At 45.4% G+C, this 20,281-nt stretch overlaps 1 protein-coding gene across 2 annotated transcripts; it reads right to left on the bottom strand.

Moving 5' to 3' along the window:
- Window positions 1-1,495: 1,495 nt before the first annotated feature.
- LOC116229713 (SLAIN motif-containing protein-like) lies at window positions 1,496-20,015 on the bottom strand. Of its 2 annotated transcripts, XM_031594375.2 has the most exons (9): window positions 19,908-20,015; window positions 17,746-18,473; window positions 11,803-11,939; window positions 9,785-9,934; window positions 7,206-7,346; window positions 5,349-5,666; window positions 4,389-4,526; window positions 3,910-4,222; window positions 1,496-2,485 (listed from the first exon to the last, which is right to left on the bottom strand). In XM_031594375.2, the coding sequence occupies exons 2-9, from the start codon at window positions 18,453-18,455 to the stop codon at window positions 2,419-2,421; spliced, it is 1,974 nt and encodes a 657-aa protein (XP_031450235.2). In that variant the 5' UTR covers window positions 18,456-18,473; window positions 19,908-20,015; the 3' UTR covers window positions 1,496-2,418. The 2 variants fall into 2 exon arrangements, with proteins under 2 accessions (XP_031450235.2, XP_031450236.2); XM_031594376.2 differs by lacking the exon at window positions 9,785-9,934.
- Between the last annotated feature and the right edge of the window lie 266 nt (window positions 20,016-20,281).

Raw genomic sequence — 20,281 nt, 5'->3', positions numbered from 1 at the left:
TTCTCGCTTGCTTATGTATTAGCCTCATGTCTGTCTAGAAATGTCTACAGCAGCAGTTTTGTATGTACATCTGTCTTGCAGCTCTCGTAGAAACAATATCACATGCCTGGTAAGATTTAACTAGAATATAAATGTTGAAATATTTAAACACTTTCACTTCTCCAGAAAGCTTTTGTTCTTTACTTTTCATTAAGTATCTGATTGAATAGTAGCAGCTGTCTCAACTTCAGAGATTGCAGAGAAATGTCCTGCATGGAAAATGCAGACATGTTCCTACCGTAATAAAACTCTCAAGCAATAGAAAAGCCTAACTGAAATGGTGCTAGTCTCTTATTTACTGTTCCAGTGCACAGAAAAGTGAGCTCAATATAGTGAGTTTCCAGCTCTTCTACCAGGCAGGTGTTTAAGAACCTTCTGCATGAAGGAAAAGCTTCAAGACAGCGCTAGCAACCTTCAGGGCTTTAGCATGGAGCAGTGAGAAGCCTCTCTGTCTACTAGTGGTCATCTCAGGCACTTTAACAGGTGACAGGGAGGGAAGCATGGGGAGAAGGAGCAGAACTCAGTCACATCCATCTGTCTTCTCACATTATGAGCTGTGTTATGAGCAGTTATGTGAGCCTTCCTTTTTGTCCTTTCACTAGCTGGAATTGGTTTCAAACTTACATGGGAATCTCTTTTTTTTTTCCTTCCCCAAGGGTTTAGCAGTTGTTCTAAAGTGGAAGGGGGTTATTTTAGTTTCAGGGGAACTATGGTATTCAGCTAATTGTGTAACAAAAAACTGTTGTTACTTCAGTTCTCATTAGCTTCCAGATACCTCTTTCAAGAGGTAATAACTGTAGTCTCAAAGTTTACACACCTGACAAAAGCTGCTCTTGTGTAATTCTTCTCTCATCCCCTTGCACATAAAAGTTAGCTTATAGTGTAGTCAGTTCTGTGCCAGCATTATCTTCTAGGTGCACTAACTGTTCAGTAGTGAAACACATACATGAGACTAGTCTGGAGCTCATGAATTTAATACAACTGTCTTTTTTAAAGCAAAGAGGTCACTGCAAAGCTTAAATGGCTTTTAAGTTGCAAATATTGCCTCACATACTTTATTTTACTGGCTGTTCTATAGAAGACATGAGCTGAATGCTGTGACTTGTTTTCCTTTGCTAAATCTACCTCAAACTTACGAAATCCAAGGAGCTGAAAGGTAAATAGCAATACTTACATCACAAAGCTCTGCCTACACAAGCAGGTCTCCAGTGGAAGTCTCTTGATAGAGGTGAAAGACTGAAGCAGACTTCTGCAGCCTCCTTCCTAGCACAAAAACACTCAAAGAGGCCCACTGTTTGAGTAAGGCAGATCTATTTCAGCACCATAACATTTTATTAAACTACACTATCAAAATCACATTGATGGCAGGGAGAATGTTGCTATCAGTGCGTATTTTGTGTACTAAGACAGAAGTCAGAGCCTGCAGCACTTGCTGAGGAAAAGGATGTTGAAACAGAATGCTTCATAGCCAAAGAGACGGTAGAAAAACTCTTCTACAAAAAGGAGGGCAGTCAGGGGCTAGCTGAAAGACCTAAGGGAAATGCTTCAAGTCAAAGCAGTCAGGGGAGCTCTCTTTTAAAGAATTTACCTGTAACTGGTGTTTGTTAGCTTCCTCTGAGATACGAAGATGGTGACAAACAGCAGTTTCCAAAGAGCATCCCCTGCAGCTGGCTGTTAGCAAACCCACACAAATATTGTGTACTGCTCCTTCACTTGTGAACTGTGATGCACACGCTTGAATACAACAGCTCAAAGTAGACTACAGTTATAAAAACCTGCTTTGTCTCCTAGAACACACAATAAAAATTAGCAGAAATACATTCTATACAGAAGTTAAAAAAAAAAGTTGTTTCAAACAAATATTAGAGAACACCAGGTTGAAGTTAAAAAGTCTTACTTCTAACACCTATACAGCTATTTCTAGTCTCCCCCTGCCACTGCTGTGAAACATGCCCTAGCAGCTGCTGAAAGCTGCTTTGTGGCCCAAGCAGGACACCTGGCAGCCTTGTTATGGCAAGCATCCTGAGGAGCAGATCCTAAGTTGCTTTTTGTGACAGGCCTTCTGAAGGGCTGCAAATAGAGGTTGCTATGAAATAAGGCTCTTTTTGGTCTTCGTATGAAGACTCATTTCAGAAATGTGTTGAACAGTGGGAACACAATATGGCAGTTGTCTGTTCTACCGCTCAGAGGACAGGCTTGTGCCAGAGTGGTGGAAGGCAAGGATAGTTTAAATTCAAGAGGAGAGGAGCTATATACACCAGTCCCAATGCAATGGGTCTCTCAAATAGAATATTGTTCTAAAATAATGTTCTCAAGCCCAGCCAGCTGGGGTTCTGCTTCACAGAGGTGTTTGGCAGTGCATCGGCGTTTTGGGTTGTGTCAGTAACACCCTTCCTTCCAGGAATCGTCCACAGTGCTCGGCGTGGTTTTTGCTGATTGAAGAAATCTGGTTTGGGAGACAAAGAATCACTCACAGCTACAAGAAACAACATTCCCAGTAACCTATTGATATGCACAGGAATGTGGTTGAGGCTTCAGCTTACACTGGGCTTTTGCAGCAACTGCCTTAGGACAACATCAGCACCTGCCTGCCTTAGGTAAAATCCCCCCCCAGATCTGTAGCTTCTTCAGCAAAGACATATTTAACCTGCTGTACTACATTATGAACACGACTGTGAGTTTTTTCTCATGCCAGAGGTCAGAATAAATACATTTTTCTGGCAAGTGTGGCTAAATACATGAAATAGAATCGGGCTGTATATGGAGTATTGCTACAAATTAAGCACTTACTGTGTTTTGTTTTAAAGTAAAGTAGATACAATATGGGTTAACTTAAGGCTACAAAGGGACATTACACATCAGAAAGTCACGATGCAATATTGCTTATCAATCTGAATCACAGAATCACCAAGGTTGGACAAGACCTACAAGGTCATCCAGTCCAACCATCTGATATAGAATCAACTTAATTTCCCATTAAAAGCTTACATTAAAACTGCACTCTAAATGACTGTAAAAAGAAAAAGTAGCTTTTGGCAATTTGGTAAGGGATTTGCCATACATGGGAGTAGAGCAGATGGCTGGGGATGATGGAATAAGAGAACACTTAGCTCTAATGGCATAAAGCACTCCATGCATATAGATGGTACAACCATTTTAAAGGCTGCTTTATTCCTTAAAGACTTCATGCTCTAACCAGGGAGCTGTTGCTTTAGACTATCTCCAGACTTCAGCTATCCACTGCTTAAATATTTAAGTATCCAATCATAAAAACTAAAGAATTAGGAATAATTGTTCAAAACAATCTGATTGCACCACACTGAGTTAAAATACAGCCTCTCAATCAGTTTCTTGTGCAACAAGGACACAAATTACGGGTCAGGGATACTTTGGGTTTTGCTTTCAACCTTTTGAAAAGGGTATGAAGTTACTTTAATGACACAGGACAAATAATCATGGTTTGTCCTAAGTATATGTCTATTATACCTACTTTTCAGATTCTTCTACAAACTCACTGGGCCTTGGAAAATCTCCTAGCTAAAGATGGAGGCAAAGTCAGTCATCTGGAAAGATTATTATATTACCAGTAAAGAGAGTTCATTAGTATTTTGGGAAGATGTTTCCCTTCCTAAAGCCAGAGGTATGCACCAAATATGCCATAATGTTCATCTCTTACACAAATAAAGTTGAGCCCACAATTCAACAGTTTCCCAATCAAATGGCTTATGAGATATAATCAGTAGCTCTGCCTCAACTCTATATTTATGGCTCTCTTTTAAAAGAAATCCAAAATGAATATCGCTCTATTAAAAAGTTCCTAATCTGTGCAATAAAAGCAGAGATTGAAGTCTGCAAGGCTTAAAGTCTTACCTCTTGGACGGCGGCGTCAGCTTGCTCTTGGGCACTGAAGTTCCTCCAAGAGATGTGCGTGCCTTCAGGGGTGAATTTTTTGCCACAGTGACCAAGCTTCTAGAAGTGGAACTGCCACTGGAAGGGCCTGTGCTAAGGGAAGAAGCCTGTGGCTTTCGAACTCCACTAACAGGAGCTGTGTAACTGCAAGCTTTCACCGGCTGCCTGGGTGTTAACAGAGAGTTTGTGCATGACCCAGCTTTCATTGGTTGTCGCACTGTTAGAGGAGACTGCCCAGCACTGGAGGAATACCTGAGCTTACTGGGAGCCAGACCTAGAAACAGAATGACAAATAACAACTCAGTATTTTAAGAACACATCAGAGTACTGGGCCTCTTAAGGGCCTCCGTATTTGCCAGGAAGTTTTAAACAGAAGAAGAAAAAAGAAAAGAAAAACAAAAGATAGCCACTACAGCAGCGTGTAGAAGTGTTGCACTGACTTGCTGATGGTTGCTGAATTCTTGAAAGTCGACTGCTGGGCACCTGCAGATCTGACTCCAAGCTCCGACTGCTTCTCACAGACTCCAAAGCTCGAAGGCTCGTCCTGGCCAGGTTGGGCATGCTGTGGCGCATCTCCTCTGAAATCAAGAGCAAGTTCATCATTTGCTGCTTCTGGCTTTCTGCAACCAAGATGTATAACAGTATGGACTACTCCTAGAAACAATGGCATCCTAGCTTATATCAGGAATGCTGTGGTGAGCAGGACTAGGGAAGTCATCCTGCCCCTGTACTTGTCACTGGTGAGGCCTCACCTCGAGTACTGAGTTCAGTTTTGGTCAACTCAGTACAGAAAGGACATGGAGATGCTGGAGCAAATGCAAAGAAGGGCAACAAGGCTGGTGAAGGGCTTGGAGAATATGCAATATGAGGAGAGACTGAAGGAACTGGGGCTGTTTAGTATGGAAAAAAGGAGGCTGAGGGGAGACCTTATTGCTCTCTTCCAATACCTGAAGGTTACTTACAGCAAGAGCGGGGCTGGTCTCTTCTCACTGGTGACAGGTGACAGGATGAGGGGAAATGGCCTCAAGTTGCACCAGGGTAAGTTTAGGTTGGATATCAGGAAACACTTCTTTACAGATAGGGTTGTTAAGCACTGCAATAGGCTGCCCAGGGAGGTGGATGAGTCACCATCCCTGAACGTCTTTAAAATTCGTTTGGATGTGGTGCTCAGGGACATGATGTAGCAGAGGGTTGTTACTTAGGATAGTATGGTTAGGTCATGGTTGGACTCGATGATCTTTAAGGTTTTTTCCAACCTGACTGATTCTATGATTAGACTCTTCAAGATTTTTTTCCCTTCCATTAGCATAATTGTGCCATTAAAATACAGAAAACTGATATCCAAGCAAAACAGACACACATTTTAATTACCTGATGTCAAAAGCCCACGACTGGCTCACCTTCACTGCTGGCATACTTCAGCCGGTCCTGCATCGGGCTCTGCACAGACCTCCGCGGGGGACGGATACGAGAAGCGGAGGCCCTGCTATAGTCTGCACTGGAAGAAGGGGACTGACACCTGGGGGAGCTGAGCGGGGACGGTGAGTATCTGTGGGCACTGCGGTACGACAGGGAACAGTCATAATCGTCCTCGTCCTCCAGGCTGTAGGTGTCGAACTCCTGGTCGCTGTAGGTACCCCTGCGCAGGGAGTGCAGGGAGGCACTGGAGCTGCGACGCGATACGGACGCTGAGCTGGAGGCGCAGTCCTGCCGGAGACCTGCAGGTGGGTGGAAATGCAGCTCCAAGTCATCCCAACTCACAGCAAAACCTCCCCACCCGCGTGCAGCACTACACCAGAAGCAATGATTCCGAAATGATTGTCATTCATTTCACTTTGGAAGGAGGCCTGGGCTAATATAGCTATCTTAGCAAAGACGTTCTCAGCATACAGGATCTATAAGCTGGAACAGTGTCACCTATATCAGTACTGCATCATCAGAACAAGGGGTTACTATTCAAAATGACCCAAATTACTCCTCACGTACACACTTTCAGACTATGCATTACTATACAAGCTGTTTGGTAAAATACATACATGAGTTTAATTTACAGCATGAATATTTTAGTGCAATTAACTGTGCACCCACCTGCATTTCAACAGGTTGAAGCACAGATTTGAACTTTTGCCTTGTAAGTGAATAAACACCTGTTTTTCATTGTGTGCATCTGCCTGGCTTCCTTTTAGCTCCTCACCCAACCAGTGCCTTTATAGAAGCCTTCCTGCCTACCAGAACACAGCCCACTTCTTACCAGTAACTCGCTTAGCAAACTGGTTGAAGAGACTTAAAAAAATGAGCCAGTTCACATTCTGAAAAACTTCTTTCTCTCTGTAGTACAAAAAGCGCTCATTGGAAGGAAAACAGAACTTCATTCTTATTTCTTGTGAATCTAATGATGAATTTGCAGAGGCCAACAGATCCAACTGCTTTGTTCCACCTCAATCTTCAATTAGGACCTTATTCAAATCCCACTGAGGTCAACAAAAATTCACCAATGATTTAATAGGAGCTGCATCAGGGCCCTAAAATCCCCCCACGCTACAACACAGATGCTTTATGCCTGGTTGAATTTGCAGAGCTGTCTCTGAGCATTTTACCAGAGAAGAACCTAAATTGTAATTTCAGCTCTTTCAGTTTTAGTACTTTTAAGCTCTGGGTTTGACTCAACACAGCAGCAAACACAGCTTGTAACATTCAGTGCTCCAGCCAGCTTCCAATGTGATTTCAGACTGCAGTCAGGCAACTTCGCTCCAAAAAGAAATAAACTTACAAGGAAAACACTTAGCTGTCTTATTTTTTCAGCTGGAACACTTCCCCAAACCTACACATGCTGCAGCCACACAGCTGCTCATGTTGGCTAAGCAAGGTAACAGCAACCAGATTGGTAATTGCAGGCAGCTGTTGCCACTGCCCTGAAACACTCACAAAACACCACCTGTATTTGAGAGGCAGTCTGGGATAGAACACTTTGAAGGCTGAAGGCTGCTGGTATGTTTAACACGGTTGGGGTTTTGGATAATACCTTCAAGACCATCCTCTGCTCTAGGAGGTTTAATCTTGAGAATGCTGCACCATTGCTAAGTTTTAAGTGGTAATTTGTGGCTGTGGATTTTTGAAAGGAAGCCCTACAAAACACAAACATTTCAAATGATCTATTAAACCCTTTTGTTGTTGGGGGAAGAGAAGAACAGCTGAAATGCACCTACTCTTCTCTACAACCCTAAAACTGTACCACATAGGAAATGGCTGTCACATACTTTCTTCCTGAAGGCGTGCCATAACCTGGACATCAGTCAAGTCCTGCAGCTTATATCCCATCGAGATGGAGTCATCAGATGTGCTCAGCTCGCTGTCCACGGATGACTGTGAACTCAGTGCAGAATGCATGCTTAAATAACCTTTAGGAGGGAAGAGGAAGAACAGAACAAGCATTCAGGCATCCGCATACAAAACAAGGATGAGCAGAAGAGCATTTATCCCTGTACTAATAACCAGTGCAGTTACAAAGCTGAGGTCTGGTGGAAATAATGAAGAAGTTAGCAGTGACATAAGAATACTTTGCTCAGCTTTTTAACCTGCAATTCTAAGGAGGCAGATGGTCTTTGGTTAGGGAGAAGTTTGCCACCCTCTGACAGAAGGTAACATAGATGTTACTGCTAAGTTTGAGCTTAGAAATAGCCTTTCCAAGGTCAGTATTCATTCTTTCTGCCTGTTTTGAGAAAGGGATACCTACTGATCTAGATAATAAGCAGAAGTTGCAGGATGTGTCTGGCAGGGTGTCAGCTGGCAACCAAAGGAGAAAAAGGATCCAAGAGGCTTTCACACTACGGTACCTCAAAACTCAGTCCCACAAATTGCTTCTGTAAAGCACAGTTTAAGTGGGGTTACCTCTTCCTCATCCTTGAGGTTTATCTGTTTCCTTCCTCTTATCATTAACTACATTCTCACGGTGCAAGATAGAACAATGAAACCTTTACAAAAACCAAACTGGAAGGATCTTTCTCCCAGTGAAGTTTTCCATAAGTCAGGCATGAGAAAGAGGAACAAATAATTTTCCTTTAGAATAATATTGTAAAAAAATCATCATCATCAAGTGCAGAATGCTACCTGCTAGCACATAACACTTCTCCAGTTTGAAGATGCTCACAGACTGCAGTAGAAAAGTAACTGTGGCATAAGGGCTGTGTGTGTGTGGCACAAAACGTGACACCCTCCAAAGCAAGGCACTCCAGCACTGAGACTGAACTTAATACTGAGGACTGCACCCGTAGGATGCAGTATAATGAATAACTTCAGGTGCTGCAGAAATACTTCACTCTGGTTAAAAGAGGAAGGCTGATCATCTGATGCAAGCAACAGCTAACGACAGAGATCTGAGTGCTGAGCATCAGTTCAAAGCCAGGAGAAGGACAAGAGACTCAACTTGTATTAGTTCCATACTACTCCTTTGCATGGTACAGCTTGGAACAGTTGGCAGAGTTCAAATTTAGGCACTGATATGATTTGGAAATGCTCGGTGGCAACAGAAGCACAGAAAAATCATCTCCAGTAAGAAAGAAGAAATTAAGAACAATTTTATGGACCGTAAGAATCATTCATCAACTGCCTAAAAAAAACATGAGCGAGAGACTTGAGGTTAAGGCAAATTTCCTCCTGTCACATTCTGACTGCTTACCAGAACAGCTCCTTATGGCAAAAGCAGGAGAAATACCAGAATAACACTGAGCTATTTGAAAGTGGAGTACTGCACAAAGTCCAAGTTTCCTGATACCAACCAACCTCACATGAAAGACAAGGAACCTTTCTTTTAGTACAGATAAAAGAAATTGATTTAGAGCTCTTTTTCCCCAGAGAATTCAACTTGTGAATATAACCAGGTGCAAGTGCATCCTTCTGTTTACAAAACAGAGGCCAACGTTCATTTCTATTTACAGCAGATCTCCTGCAGCTGGGAAAACACACATCTGCAAGGCATTGCGTTGTTTCAAAAAAGGTTTGTTCAACATCAAGTTTCAAGCCTGAATCTGTTAACATGCTTTGTTTTTAAACATGCAAATTAGGATATAGTGATCTCCACAAAGGGAAAGAAAAGAAAAAAAACAAGGAAGATTCTTTTGATAAGGAGCCAACAGGCAAAGCCAACAGACCGTGAACTGCATCAGGATAAATGACGCTCCTTGACAGAGCCTGCATGGACCCCTCAAGCAGCAGCTTACAAACAAATGCAGCCTAGAGGCCAAGGCATTGAGGAGAAGCTTTGTTATTACAGCCAATGCAGCCCTTCAACAGGAATTTTGTTGGAGTTGCCTCTGAGTTAGTTGTGTTTGGGGTAGGATTTCCTAAGTCTGATGGAGAGCTTTTGCTGTTTGTGTTTAGTTGTTCACTCACCCCATTTGAAGACATGCCCTGGAAGCTGTGCCTTCTCTAACAAAGCACAAGGCTTCTTTTTTTGTTGCCCACATTAACCAATATTTTCAAAAGAAGCTTCACAAGCTTTAGAAAATAAAACACACGCACACACAAAAACCCAACCAGAATCCAAGTTACTTTATATAAGTAATACCTACATACCATAACATTATTCAAGACCAAAATGGGTCAGTTTAAAAATATATTAAATGCTCTAAAAACAAAACCACAATATAGCTACAAGACATTTAGCATGCAAGGAGGTTTTCTCCCACGTAATAGATGAAATCTGGGTAAGAGAGCAAATTAAAGTGAGAAAACCCCATGGGTGGACTTACAGCTCTTGACAGTTTTTCCCTGTGTCCATTAGTAACACTCCTTGCATTTTAAACAACACAGGTTGCACTGCTCTACTGTCATGCCATACCTGAGCTGCCACAGGTTAGTAGTGCTTTGTTAGTCGATTTGAGATGCCCAGGAGAGTTTAGTGCATTGCTACAGGAGCCTGTCTCTGTATTCAAATTATGTGCGCTTGGTGAGGCCAGAGGACTGCAATACAGGTTTTTCCATCTACTGGCTAGAAGGAAAAATACAGAAAAGCCACAAAGGTTATCAAATTGTGTTTCAAAACAAATAGTAAAAGATAAAGAAAGGCATAAGGTCAAACAAGATTATTAAATGTCGTAGAAGATGGACTTGGACTGAGGCCTCCTGCTGGCAGCAGGGAGAAGGCGTGGGCAGCAAAACAGCACCGTTCCCTTGGCCTCCTCTCCCCTTTGCTTTGTTCTGACACTTTTGAAGAATTCCAGGAATAACTTCTGACAAACTCTGCTTTGAAGATGCTCCACATTCCTGCAAGTTTCAATGCTGGTCTTCGAAGGCAGCTGTTTTCATAAATACCCATCACTGCTACACATTCGTTTTAAAGAGCATCACTGAGCTTTATGTTTTATTTTGAATTCCTAACGATAGAATCAAAAACATCAAACTGTAGAAAGCCGTGACTTTTTCAAGAGCAAATGAGTACACAAAACAGTCACTCTGAAACATTCATTCAGTGCACAGACTTGCATGCGAGTTACAGAAACACTCCAAAAGGCAGGTAGCAAAACTGGGCACATCCATGCTCACTGAATGTGGAAACGTGCAGCTGCAACACTCAGGTAATGACTCTCCATGTGACCTGCATGTATCCGAATTGCCCACCACACCCCTGCAATGAGGAGAACAGTAGCAAGGAAAATTAATGAGGGTTCACTGTAAGAGCAGTTGTAGGTTCCCTCCACTAACAAATATTAACTGTTTTAGTTAAAAAGGAGTGGGAGTGCCAATAAAGCCCAACACATTTTGGTGAGGAAGCAAAGAGTTAATCAAATGAGTCCTTGTTTAAATTGCTAAGTGCAGATGTGTTATAGAAGCAAATGAAGTTTGAGAACAAACTATGGTCAGTGTTACCTTAAATCAGGAATTTCAAGGCTAAACAACTGCCTATAGGAAAGCTGTATGGTAGAGAAAGATCCACAACACAGAAACGTGTTATTTGTTCTCTTTAGACCCACCAGTGCCTTGCTATCTGTGATTCAGCTCAGTGTTACTAAATTCCAACCAGGAGCATATTTGAAAAGACAAAGGTGGGATTATCCACCAGATGTGTTCCAGGTGATGTACCACAGACACGTAGAAATAAAACAACCTCCTTCCCTGTGTAATGGAGTAAACCATGCATCCATTCCAAGAGCTTTTACGTCAGAGAACTGTTCACATGGAATTGATCCTTCTGTGCTCTGAGAAACATCTCTGCATCCCACTTTAACAGATGGTAAAACTGGAGGAAAGAATAGTTGCCCAACTCACACCATTTCTTCAAATTACAGATTTTAATAATCCTTTATCTTAAGTTCTTAGCATCAGACAACTATTTTACCCAGGTAATAACATTAAGAGAAAGTAAAAATGATCAGCATTGGAACCACTTAGCCATACTAGAACTTCTTATGTAGAAAAGAAAGCTTTAGAAATAGATTTAATATAATCACTAACCCCCAAACCACATTTTTTCCTATGTATTTTTATATTTGAGGTCTGTAAGTATCAATAGACCTCTGTTAGCTGTTTGAAAACCCTGAAGTGTCCTTCAGTGGTTTTAGGGTCCGTACATAAAAAGATACACAGAGGCAAGACAAAAGAGTGAGACTGTTTAGTCCATCACTTGTAATCAACACGACATCGTAATGTTTACAGAACAAACTCTTACCTTCACCAGCTGATAGGGCGACACACAGTGCTGTACAAACACACAGCAAGAGCACAGCAACCCAGCGCGCTGCCTCTACAGATATTCTGCAGTGAAGTGACCGCAGACCTCACGTCTCTTATTTTATTGCTCCTCGAGGATAGAAAGCAGGCAGGTGGAAATGAAAGAAGCAACGCTTGTGGTTTACATACCTTGGTCCAGCCTGCTGATAAGAGTCCGGCAGGCAGTTTCTGTCTCAGGGCAGGGATTGTCCAGCACCTGTCGGCACCACTGCAAAGGCGAGCCTGTCTTCTGATTGACAACAGATTTCCTCGGGGACACGTACAGCCTTTGGGAGGAAGTGGCAGGAACAAGGCTCATTAATTAACTCACGCACACAACCTCAGGAGTAGCACTTACAGAAGCAACAGGAAAGTTATCCCAACTAAGAGGGAAAAGATTAAATTGCAAACTATGACCCGGAAAGCAAATTGATTGGCATGGCAGTTAAACTCTAATTTAGAGACTGCTTCACAGAGAAATACATGCTCAGCTGCCAAAAGGCAAAGTTCAAGCCTAGCATGCTAAATTACTACTGAAACTAAGTTGTTGAGCACCCATTTCCATTTGGCTTACTGGCCATCATCTGTCACCCCTTCCTCCAGCTCTCCCACCCAAAAAACATGTCACAGAACGAGATGACAAAAGCTGGTAAGGGTGAGGAACTGATTTCATCTTTACTTTCATCTTCTTTTAGAAGCCTAACTGCTTTTAATGCTTTGTTTGTTTAAACACACACAAAAAAAGCACAGCTCTGTACTGGGATAAACCACTTAATTAAAAGCTTTAGAAACCTTCGAACAATGAGAAAGTAGAAGCGTATACCAACTTTTCTTTTGTAGGCTAAGCTTCTGATAGCTGTAATGTACCTAGCATCATTTTGCACATACAAACAGGATAAGCCTTATGTATAACCAGATTTAATCAGCTTACAGTCTTGGATGACTTACAGCTGATCACGTGTAAAGCAGCACCGTAACCATTTCAGAAGCAAACAACTTCTCCCAAGAAATGTCCTGAGGTAAGCTCCCTGCCTGCCATCACACACACCTGACTTCACCACCAGAGTCCCACCCAAACAGCCCTAATTCAGTCTGTGCAGCCACGGCTCATGCAGGAGTTTGTTTGTACCAAACTTTACATAAAACCACACGCAAAATAAAAACAACTCCAAAAGCCACTTTGCTATCGACAAAGGAATTGCTGAGAAACGTCAACACGAAGATTGCTGTATGTACAACACTGTCTTTTATGACAGACCTCAAAAGCAGATCTTGCTGCTTGTGTACTAAGCAGGCATTACAACTGCTCTGACTGAATAAAAGAGAAAGAAGAGCTCTCTCCCTGGGTTCATTTCACAGTTCAGACTGAAAAAGCAGCATAAAACCAAAAAGAGGCCAGCAGCCTCCTTAGGGCAGGGCAGGGCAGGTCACACTGCTCTCTGCTTATTTTAGATTATGGGAGAGAACCTTGCTCCACTTTGGGAAGTCCTCACACTGCTCCACTCCTCAGAGGTTCCTCCTCATGCTGCCCCTCCTCAGGAGCACAGCAGCTGAGAATGATGGCACCTGGAGCAGAGCAGAGCAGCCCATCCTGCAGGCAGCCAAGGGCTCATTCCTCAGCTGACAGCTCTATTGGCCACAGATGGTCTCGCTTATAAATTAACTAAACTCAATTAAGTAAGGACAACTCCATTTTTCAGAGCACTGCCAGGCAATTTATAGATGTCTTCTGAGGAATCCTGGCTTGATTTCATAGTGTCAGTTTTGCTCTTTTCCTTTTTAGCAGCTCTGGGAAGGCCACAAGTTGCAAGGCCTAACATAAAACTCAGAAATAGACACTGAGCAAATAGGCACAGTTTGATACATCAGGATTTGCTGTGTAGTTCATCAAATATTAATGAGATTTTCTACCATGTCTATAAAGAAGCCCTTGGGCAATGCATGCTTAGTTCCTCCCCATTGCTGCCCACGATTTCCTGTTCCATATGAAGTATGCTGTGAAGTGCACCTCAGGTAGGGGGCAAGGCACTTAGTTGTGCTGCCAGCACAGCAATATTCACAATATGCAATATTTGCATATTCCAGCTCACTGAAAGGAGAAAATCCTCCACAGATTTTTTTTCCTGGGGTTTGCTTTGCAGGAGGATGGATGAAGCTACTGACCACTCTCAGCTGATTTTGAATGTACCACCTTCAAGAAAGGCCTCAAGAATCTTGGAAATACTATTATGGCAACCTTCTGAAATTGCACACTTCGCTATAAAGGCTTCCTCACAATTTAGCAACACGTCGGTTCAATTATAAGAAGGCAAGCCAGCAGTGACTGCACATTAAGGCCAGAGCCATGCAGAGTATTTACACCAGTCCAAATGCAGACTGCAAGATGAGAATTGAGACTGCAGAAAGAGCTGTGACCAATTGATTTCTAAGTTAAATTGGAAACAAAACAAACCTCAGTTGTTACAACACACACCTGGTTTCTCACACATCACCTGCAGCACTAGCAGCTGTAGGTGTTCCAAATACGCTACACATGATAGCCATCTGGGATGCAAGGAGAACCTGAGGTAGCTAAATACATTCAGAACAACGTAGATGTACGTGTACCTTCTAAGGGACACCTGAATTGCTCTGTATCACGTGTAATTCAAGGCACTCACGTTCTGCTCCTTTCCACAACAGCCTTTGCAGATGGCCGATTCAGACCTAGCACTGTGCTTCTACTGTTCCAGCACCAAACTTAACACTGCTGCCAAACAGAAATGCCAATAACAGCAGTGAAAAAGCACTGTCCAGGTCTTGAGGGAAGAGCAACAGGAAAGCAAAGGAGAAGAATCCTCACACAAAACAGCTCAATTAGCGGTGTGAGCTTTCACTCCCAAGAACCAGCATCTGCAGAAGGAAAATAACACAGTGCAGCAAATCCCAGAAGAGGCACTGCTTCTTTGTGTCTGTCTAGTGAGTAACTCTGCTGGACGAAACACCGAAAAATCGAGGCACGAAGGCAAAGCAGCTCTGAACACTGTGTTAGTTTAATGTCCTGATGTGAGTCTGCAAGGCGATGACAAGGCAGCGTGGGGTGCTGTGAGCACTGCACTACAGCACTGCCGCGGCACCGAGCGGCTCCTGCAGCACTCATGCAGCAGATCTGTCCCTTGTGCTGTGGCTGTGCATGAGAGCAGACAGCACAGCTGCCATCAGAACGGCATCCTGCAGCTAAGCAAAGGCACAACACATTGTTAAAGCCAGGCAAGGGGAAACGTTTCTAAGTCATCAACGCATTAATGCAGTAGAGGCAACTGATACAGCTAAAAGTACCCCAGCAGCATTTCTAAAATCTGAAAAGCTTGCAAGTTACTGTTGCTAACTCACACAGTTTTTGGCAAAGGAAGATCACAGAACTACTGCACAGCCTCTGGAACGTACTGAGCAACTGCAGCTCTCCCCCAGCCCTGTCCCATGGTACTGAGTTGGTGCAACACCTGAACTCTGCATGGGAATCACATCTCCATTTGAGGGAACTCCTCCCAAAGCTCCATGGCTCTCTGATGTACAAGCAGCTAACAGCAACATCCCCATTCAAACAGGAGACAGCACGAAGGGAAAGGCACAGCCCACTTTCAGCTGAAATTCAGGATTTGGGGAATGAAAACCCTGCGAGGCGCAGACATAACAGCCACACAGGGGTTCCCAGAAGAACACACTAGGAAGACTGCCCAAAGCCCCATCTTACACTTGTTCTTCATCCTGATGGCTGAATGAATGGATGCACGGAGGAAGCATTGCTACTCATTCCAGCAATGGAAAAACATGGGTCAGAAGGGGCAGGAGTAGAAATAGCCCAATCCAGAAAGCAGAAAGAGTGAATTCTGACCTCTTCAATACTTCTACCATTTGTTTCTCCCTTTTGTGCAAAGTCACACTCACAGGAACGCTTTGTGTTTCAGGGGTGGCTGGAATCCAAATTATCCTACTGCAATTCCAATCAAATTGGAAAAGTGAGGGACCATTAGCAAAGCACAGAACAGGCAGCATGGGAACGCATAACAAAATGCCCAACACAAACCACGGCATGCAGAACAACGAGCTACATTCACAGACAAAACACAACGCAGCCGTTACACAGGGATGAAAACAAGGCAGAATTTGCCTGCCTATCTGGTTAGCTCCCCTCTGCCCTCCCACAGCTGGGGAGCTGACGTGCAGACGAGGAGCAGGCAGGAAAGCAATACGGGGCAGGGCCCAATGCAGCCAGCAGCACACACTGCCCACGGCTGCCGGATTGGCTTCGGGGAGATTTACAATTGTGAACAGCTATTTGAGAAAGCGACCTGAGGAAACAAGTCAAGGGACAGAGACCCAGCAGTACTGAGTTACAGTCACTGTGTGCAGTGCCCTACCTCATGTTTCACTGCACGCACCCATCCCACCCCTGTCTGTATGTACATAACTGCCGATGCCCTGCAGTTATGGGAAGGTGGGGCAGCCAGAAGGACAGTGCTGGTACAGGTGTGGTAGGGATGGGAGGATGCAAAGCCACCATCAGCTTCCCAGGTGGTGCCCAAAGCCAGAAATACCCACCTATACACGATGCGCTTCAATCGCAGCTGCAGTTTTCTTCCTTATGTATAATATTTTAATTGGCTGCCAAAGTAACAATACAGTAAGCTGCTCACTCTGACTAATGCACTGCCTGACATATCTGGATATTGCTGCTGTCCAGGCTGTACAAAATCCCACCAATCAGCAAAGCCACCTTATTAAAGTTGATCCTAAATCCGTATAGCATTAGGGGTTTCCTCTTTAAATAAAAAAAGCCCACAGACCCACTGCTATCTGGCTACTGCTGACAGGACCCTGTGCGAATCTGCCAGTGCACGAGATGTTCATAAGAGAATTTGAGATATTCAGCAATAAGCACAGGCCTTCACTACTGAATTTGCGTACATCAACTCCCACTTTCACACTTGATAGAGAAGAACATAAGCCGCTAACTCAAGGAAAGATCAGCCAACTCAATGGCTCCACTGCCCAGCATTTGCTGCCTGGACAGACCTCCAGCTGTGTCTGCTTTCTTTGTCAAGATAACTGAGTTCTGACCGCCCAGGAGAAAAAACCACATGCATCGATTTAGAAGATCACTTCTCACTTAACACATTCCTTCCCAAAACTAATGCTGAAAATAAGTCTTCCCTCATCTTGACATCAGAAAAACGCTTTTGCCTGTTTTTGAGTAAAATTTGCAATTCATATTTGAGCTGACATCATTAAGTTACCAAGCTCTATTCCATCTACAAACAAAAGTTTATCCTCCAACGAGATAACAAATTTTTAGCAACCAATCCAGAATGCTGTCTTCACTGCCAGATTCAACTCCAGCTGAATAAATTGCAGACACAATCTGCAGATCCCTGAGGCTATCCTACCAACTCTTAATTTTCAGAACTCTGGGTAAATCCTTACATCACAGCTTCTGCACGAGCAGGAATTACTCTCAAACTTCAGCTAGTTTTGGCAAAGCGCTGGAAATTCATCTGCTGGTTTATCAAAGAGGCTCTAACCAAGGCAGCTGGCAGAGTCCCACAGAGTAAGGGCAGTTAAGGATTACATCATTGATCTGTTTCAGAAGACGTCTCTGAACAAAAGAAACCAGCTAACTGCAAAGAAACCAGGTTCAGGAAATGGAAGCATATTGTCATCTTAGATACTACCAAAAGGCAAAGCTTCCCAGCAGTCTGAGCTGGCTGTATTACCAAATCCTTATTTATATACAACATCTGATGCTTGTGCATAAAAAGATTAAAAATTCACTGCATTAACTATGGAGACATTAATAGGGAAAGGAAGTTCTATAGGCATGCATGAAGGGGAAAAGTTCAGCCTTATAGCTCAACTCATTTAGAGGAAAAAACGTTCCGGAACAGTGGTCTCAAAATAAGAACAATCAATAATGAAGTCGCATTCCTGCTGCTTGAAATCAAAGCGGTATGTAGGAACCATGTGATATCTTATAATAAAAATAAAGATTGCATGTTTAACTCACCACTGCAGCACAGCAAACCCTATATATTACCAAAGTTTCAAAATACGTACCAGCTATCATCTTCTTCATTGCAGTTCTCAAGTTCCAGCACTTTCACTTCATCCAGAGCGCTGTTATTCAAAAGGCTTTCTATATCTCCACATTTTCTGTTGGGATTTTGTTGGTTTATTTTAACTGTGGGCTCAGTACCTGCAACGACCAGGTTCCCCATCAGCTCCGTGCTATTACTCCTATCCACACGTGGCAAACACCTCACGTTATCATCAGTCTTCATCTCCACCTTACACGTGTCAGACGACAGCTCCTCAGGAGCACTGAGGCAACCGTACTGCGTTTGGGCACCTGTGTCTTTTTTGAAGCAGTTGTTCTCCCCCTCCTCTTTTCGGATTTTGCTCAATTTGCTGTGCAGATCCACCATGATTTGCAACTCTTGCTTCTCGGCCATCGCGTTGATGCTGTTGTTGATCTCCATCCCGTTGAGCCCAGAGTCGTGGTTATCCACGCCGGCGCACATCTCGCTCTGCAGAGCTGTACCAAGCACACTCCTGCGACTCCTCGTCCTCAGGTGCTGGTTCTGGATCTCCAACCTCCTCACCAGCTCCTGCAGCTTCCGCACCTCCTCCAGCTCCGGGCCCACCTCACCGGGCACAGGCTCTGTGCCGGGGCCCATGGCGGAGCTCTGCGTCGGCCCTCGGCCCAGGTCAGGCTCCAGAGCACGGTCCTGCTGTATGAGCGGGGCGCTGCCAGGAACCACCATCATCTGAGACGCACCGCTTCGCTGCGAGACAGGAAAAACACGTCAAACCTACAGAAACGTGGGCAGCATTGCAAAGAAATTTGACTTGAACACCTAAAAACGTTGACATCCATAAGCATAAGCAAACGATATCAGGGCACAAGGTGACCGAATTGAAAAATGTAGCAAAAAAGAACAAATGAACACCTTTCAGCAGGAAGTTTTTCACACAGAGGGTGGTGACGCACTGGAACAGGTTGCCCAAGGAGGTTGTGGATGCCCCATCCCTGGGGGCATTCAAGGCCAGGCTGGATGTGGCTCTGGGCAGCCTGGTCTGCTGGTTGGCAACCCTGCACATAGCAGGGGGTTGGAACTGGATGATCATTGTGGTCCTTTTCAACCCAGGCCATTCGATGACTCTATGATTCAATGAATGCAATGCCTTTGAACACATGCACTAATTATTTTATCCAGCTCGGATGTGTAAATGCTCTGCTGCAAATCAGAGCAGATAAAAGGGCACCGATTTAATCACGCACAGCAGTTCAGCTTCCATCTGTTTACAAATGAAATACGCGAGAAAAACACCGACCGAGCAAAGTCAGGAAACACAATTAGCAAAGTACTGACGTCAGACAATGACAGCACGAAGCAAGCGGCAAAAACAGCCTTTGTTCGCTCCCAGGTTTCCCCTGCAGAAACACACAGACACACGCACACACGACGTTTGCAGACACGGAGGTGAGCTGACACAGAGCTGTTCCCAGCAGTGCCTACGGCCGGGAGCCGAGCGCAGCGCGGCGCTCAGCACCGCCGCCGTTCCACCGGCACGTTCCGCCGCTGCAAGCCGAGAGACGGCGGCAACTGCTCTGATGCCAACACAGCAACAAAACGGCGGGTAAGCAAACCGCAGCACGGACTGGGTGTCCCGGTAAGTTTTACAGGGGAAGCCATCTCTTCGATCGGCTTTGCTGGCCGTGGAGCGCGCCAGAGGCTCGGCTCAAGCCGCGGTGCCGCGTTCAGCTTCACGCACCGAGCGAGTGAGCGAACGGCGATTTCCCCTTTCCCCGGTGATGCACGCGAGCTCTCGGTCTCGATTCGTTTCCGAACCGACTCCTCCCCGAAAAGCCCCGGCTACCAGAGGAGCTCGCACGGAGCGAGCCGCGCAGCGCCCGGACCGCAGGGCTGCACGGGCTGACACGCGGCTCCGACCGCAGCACGCGGCCCCGCGCCGCCCGGCTGACAAAGGGAGCGGCGGGAGACAAACCGCTCCGCGCCGAGCGCCGTGACGGAGCGACCCCGCGGCGAGGCGCCGCTCGGCGGGGGAACGAGGGGGCGCGGGGAACCGGCGCCGCGGGGAGGGGCCGCCGCGACGGGCCGGGGCGCGGCCGGTCCCGCCGAACCGAACGGAACCGGGCCCGGCCCGGCCGAGCCCAAGGCTCCGGCGCCGCTTCCCTCCCGCCCCGTCGCGCGTACCTGCGGGCCGCCGCCGCTCCTTCCTCCGGCGACGGACGGAGCCCCGCTGCCGGGCGGGAGAAGGGCGCCGCCGCCGCGCGCGCATTCGGGCCTCGGCCACGCCCCCTGCCCTCGCGCCGGCGCGCGTGCGCGGGGCTGAGCGGGGCGCGCGGCCGCGGCTCCCGCGGGGATCCCGCCCTGCACGCGCCGTCCTGCGGCCCCTGGCGGGGTTCCCTCGGGGGGTGGAGGAGGAGGAGGAGGAGGAGGAGGAGGAGGAGGGGCCGCGGCTGGGCTTCAGCGCGAGGGGGCCGTTTCCGTGGTGACCAGCAGTGCTTCCTGTGGCCTTCGCGTGTGCTTGGGTGCTTCCACGCGAAAACAGTAACGGCGCTCGAGAT

Source organism: Phasianus colchicus, chromosome 14 (assembly GCF_987193195.1).
Source record: "Phasianus colchicus chromosome 14, bPhaCol1.hap1.1, whole genome shotgun sequence".
Classification (NCBI taxonomy): domain Eukaryota; kingdom Metazoa; phylum Chordata; class Aves; order Galliformes; family Phasianidae; genus Phasianus; species Phasianus colchicus.
Note: the sequence above shows the minus strand (reverse complement) of the source record. Positions and strands in the feature narration are given on the sequence as shown.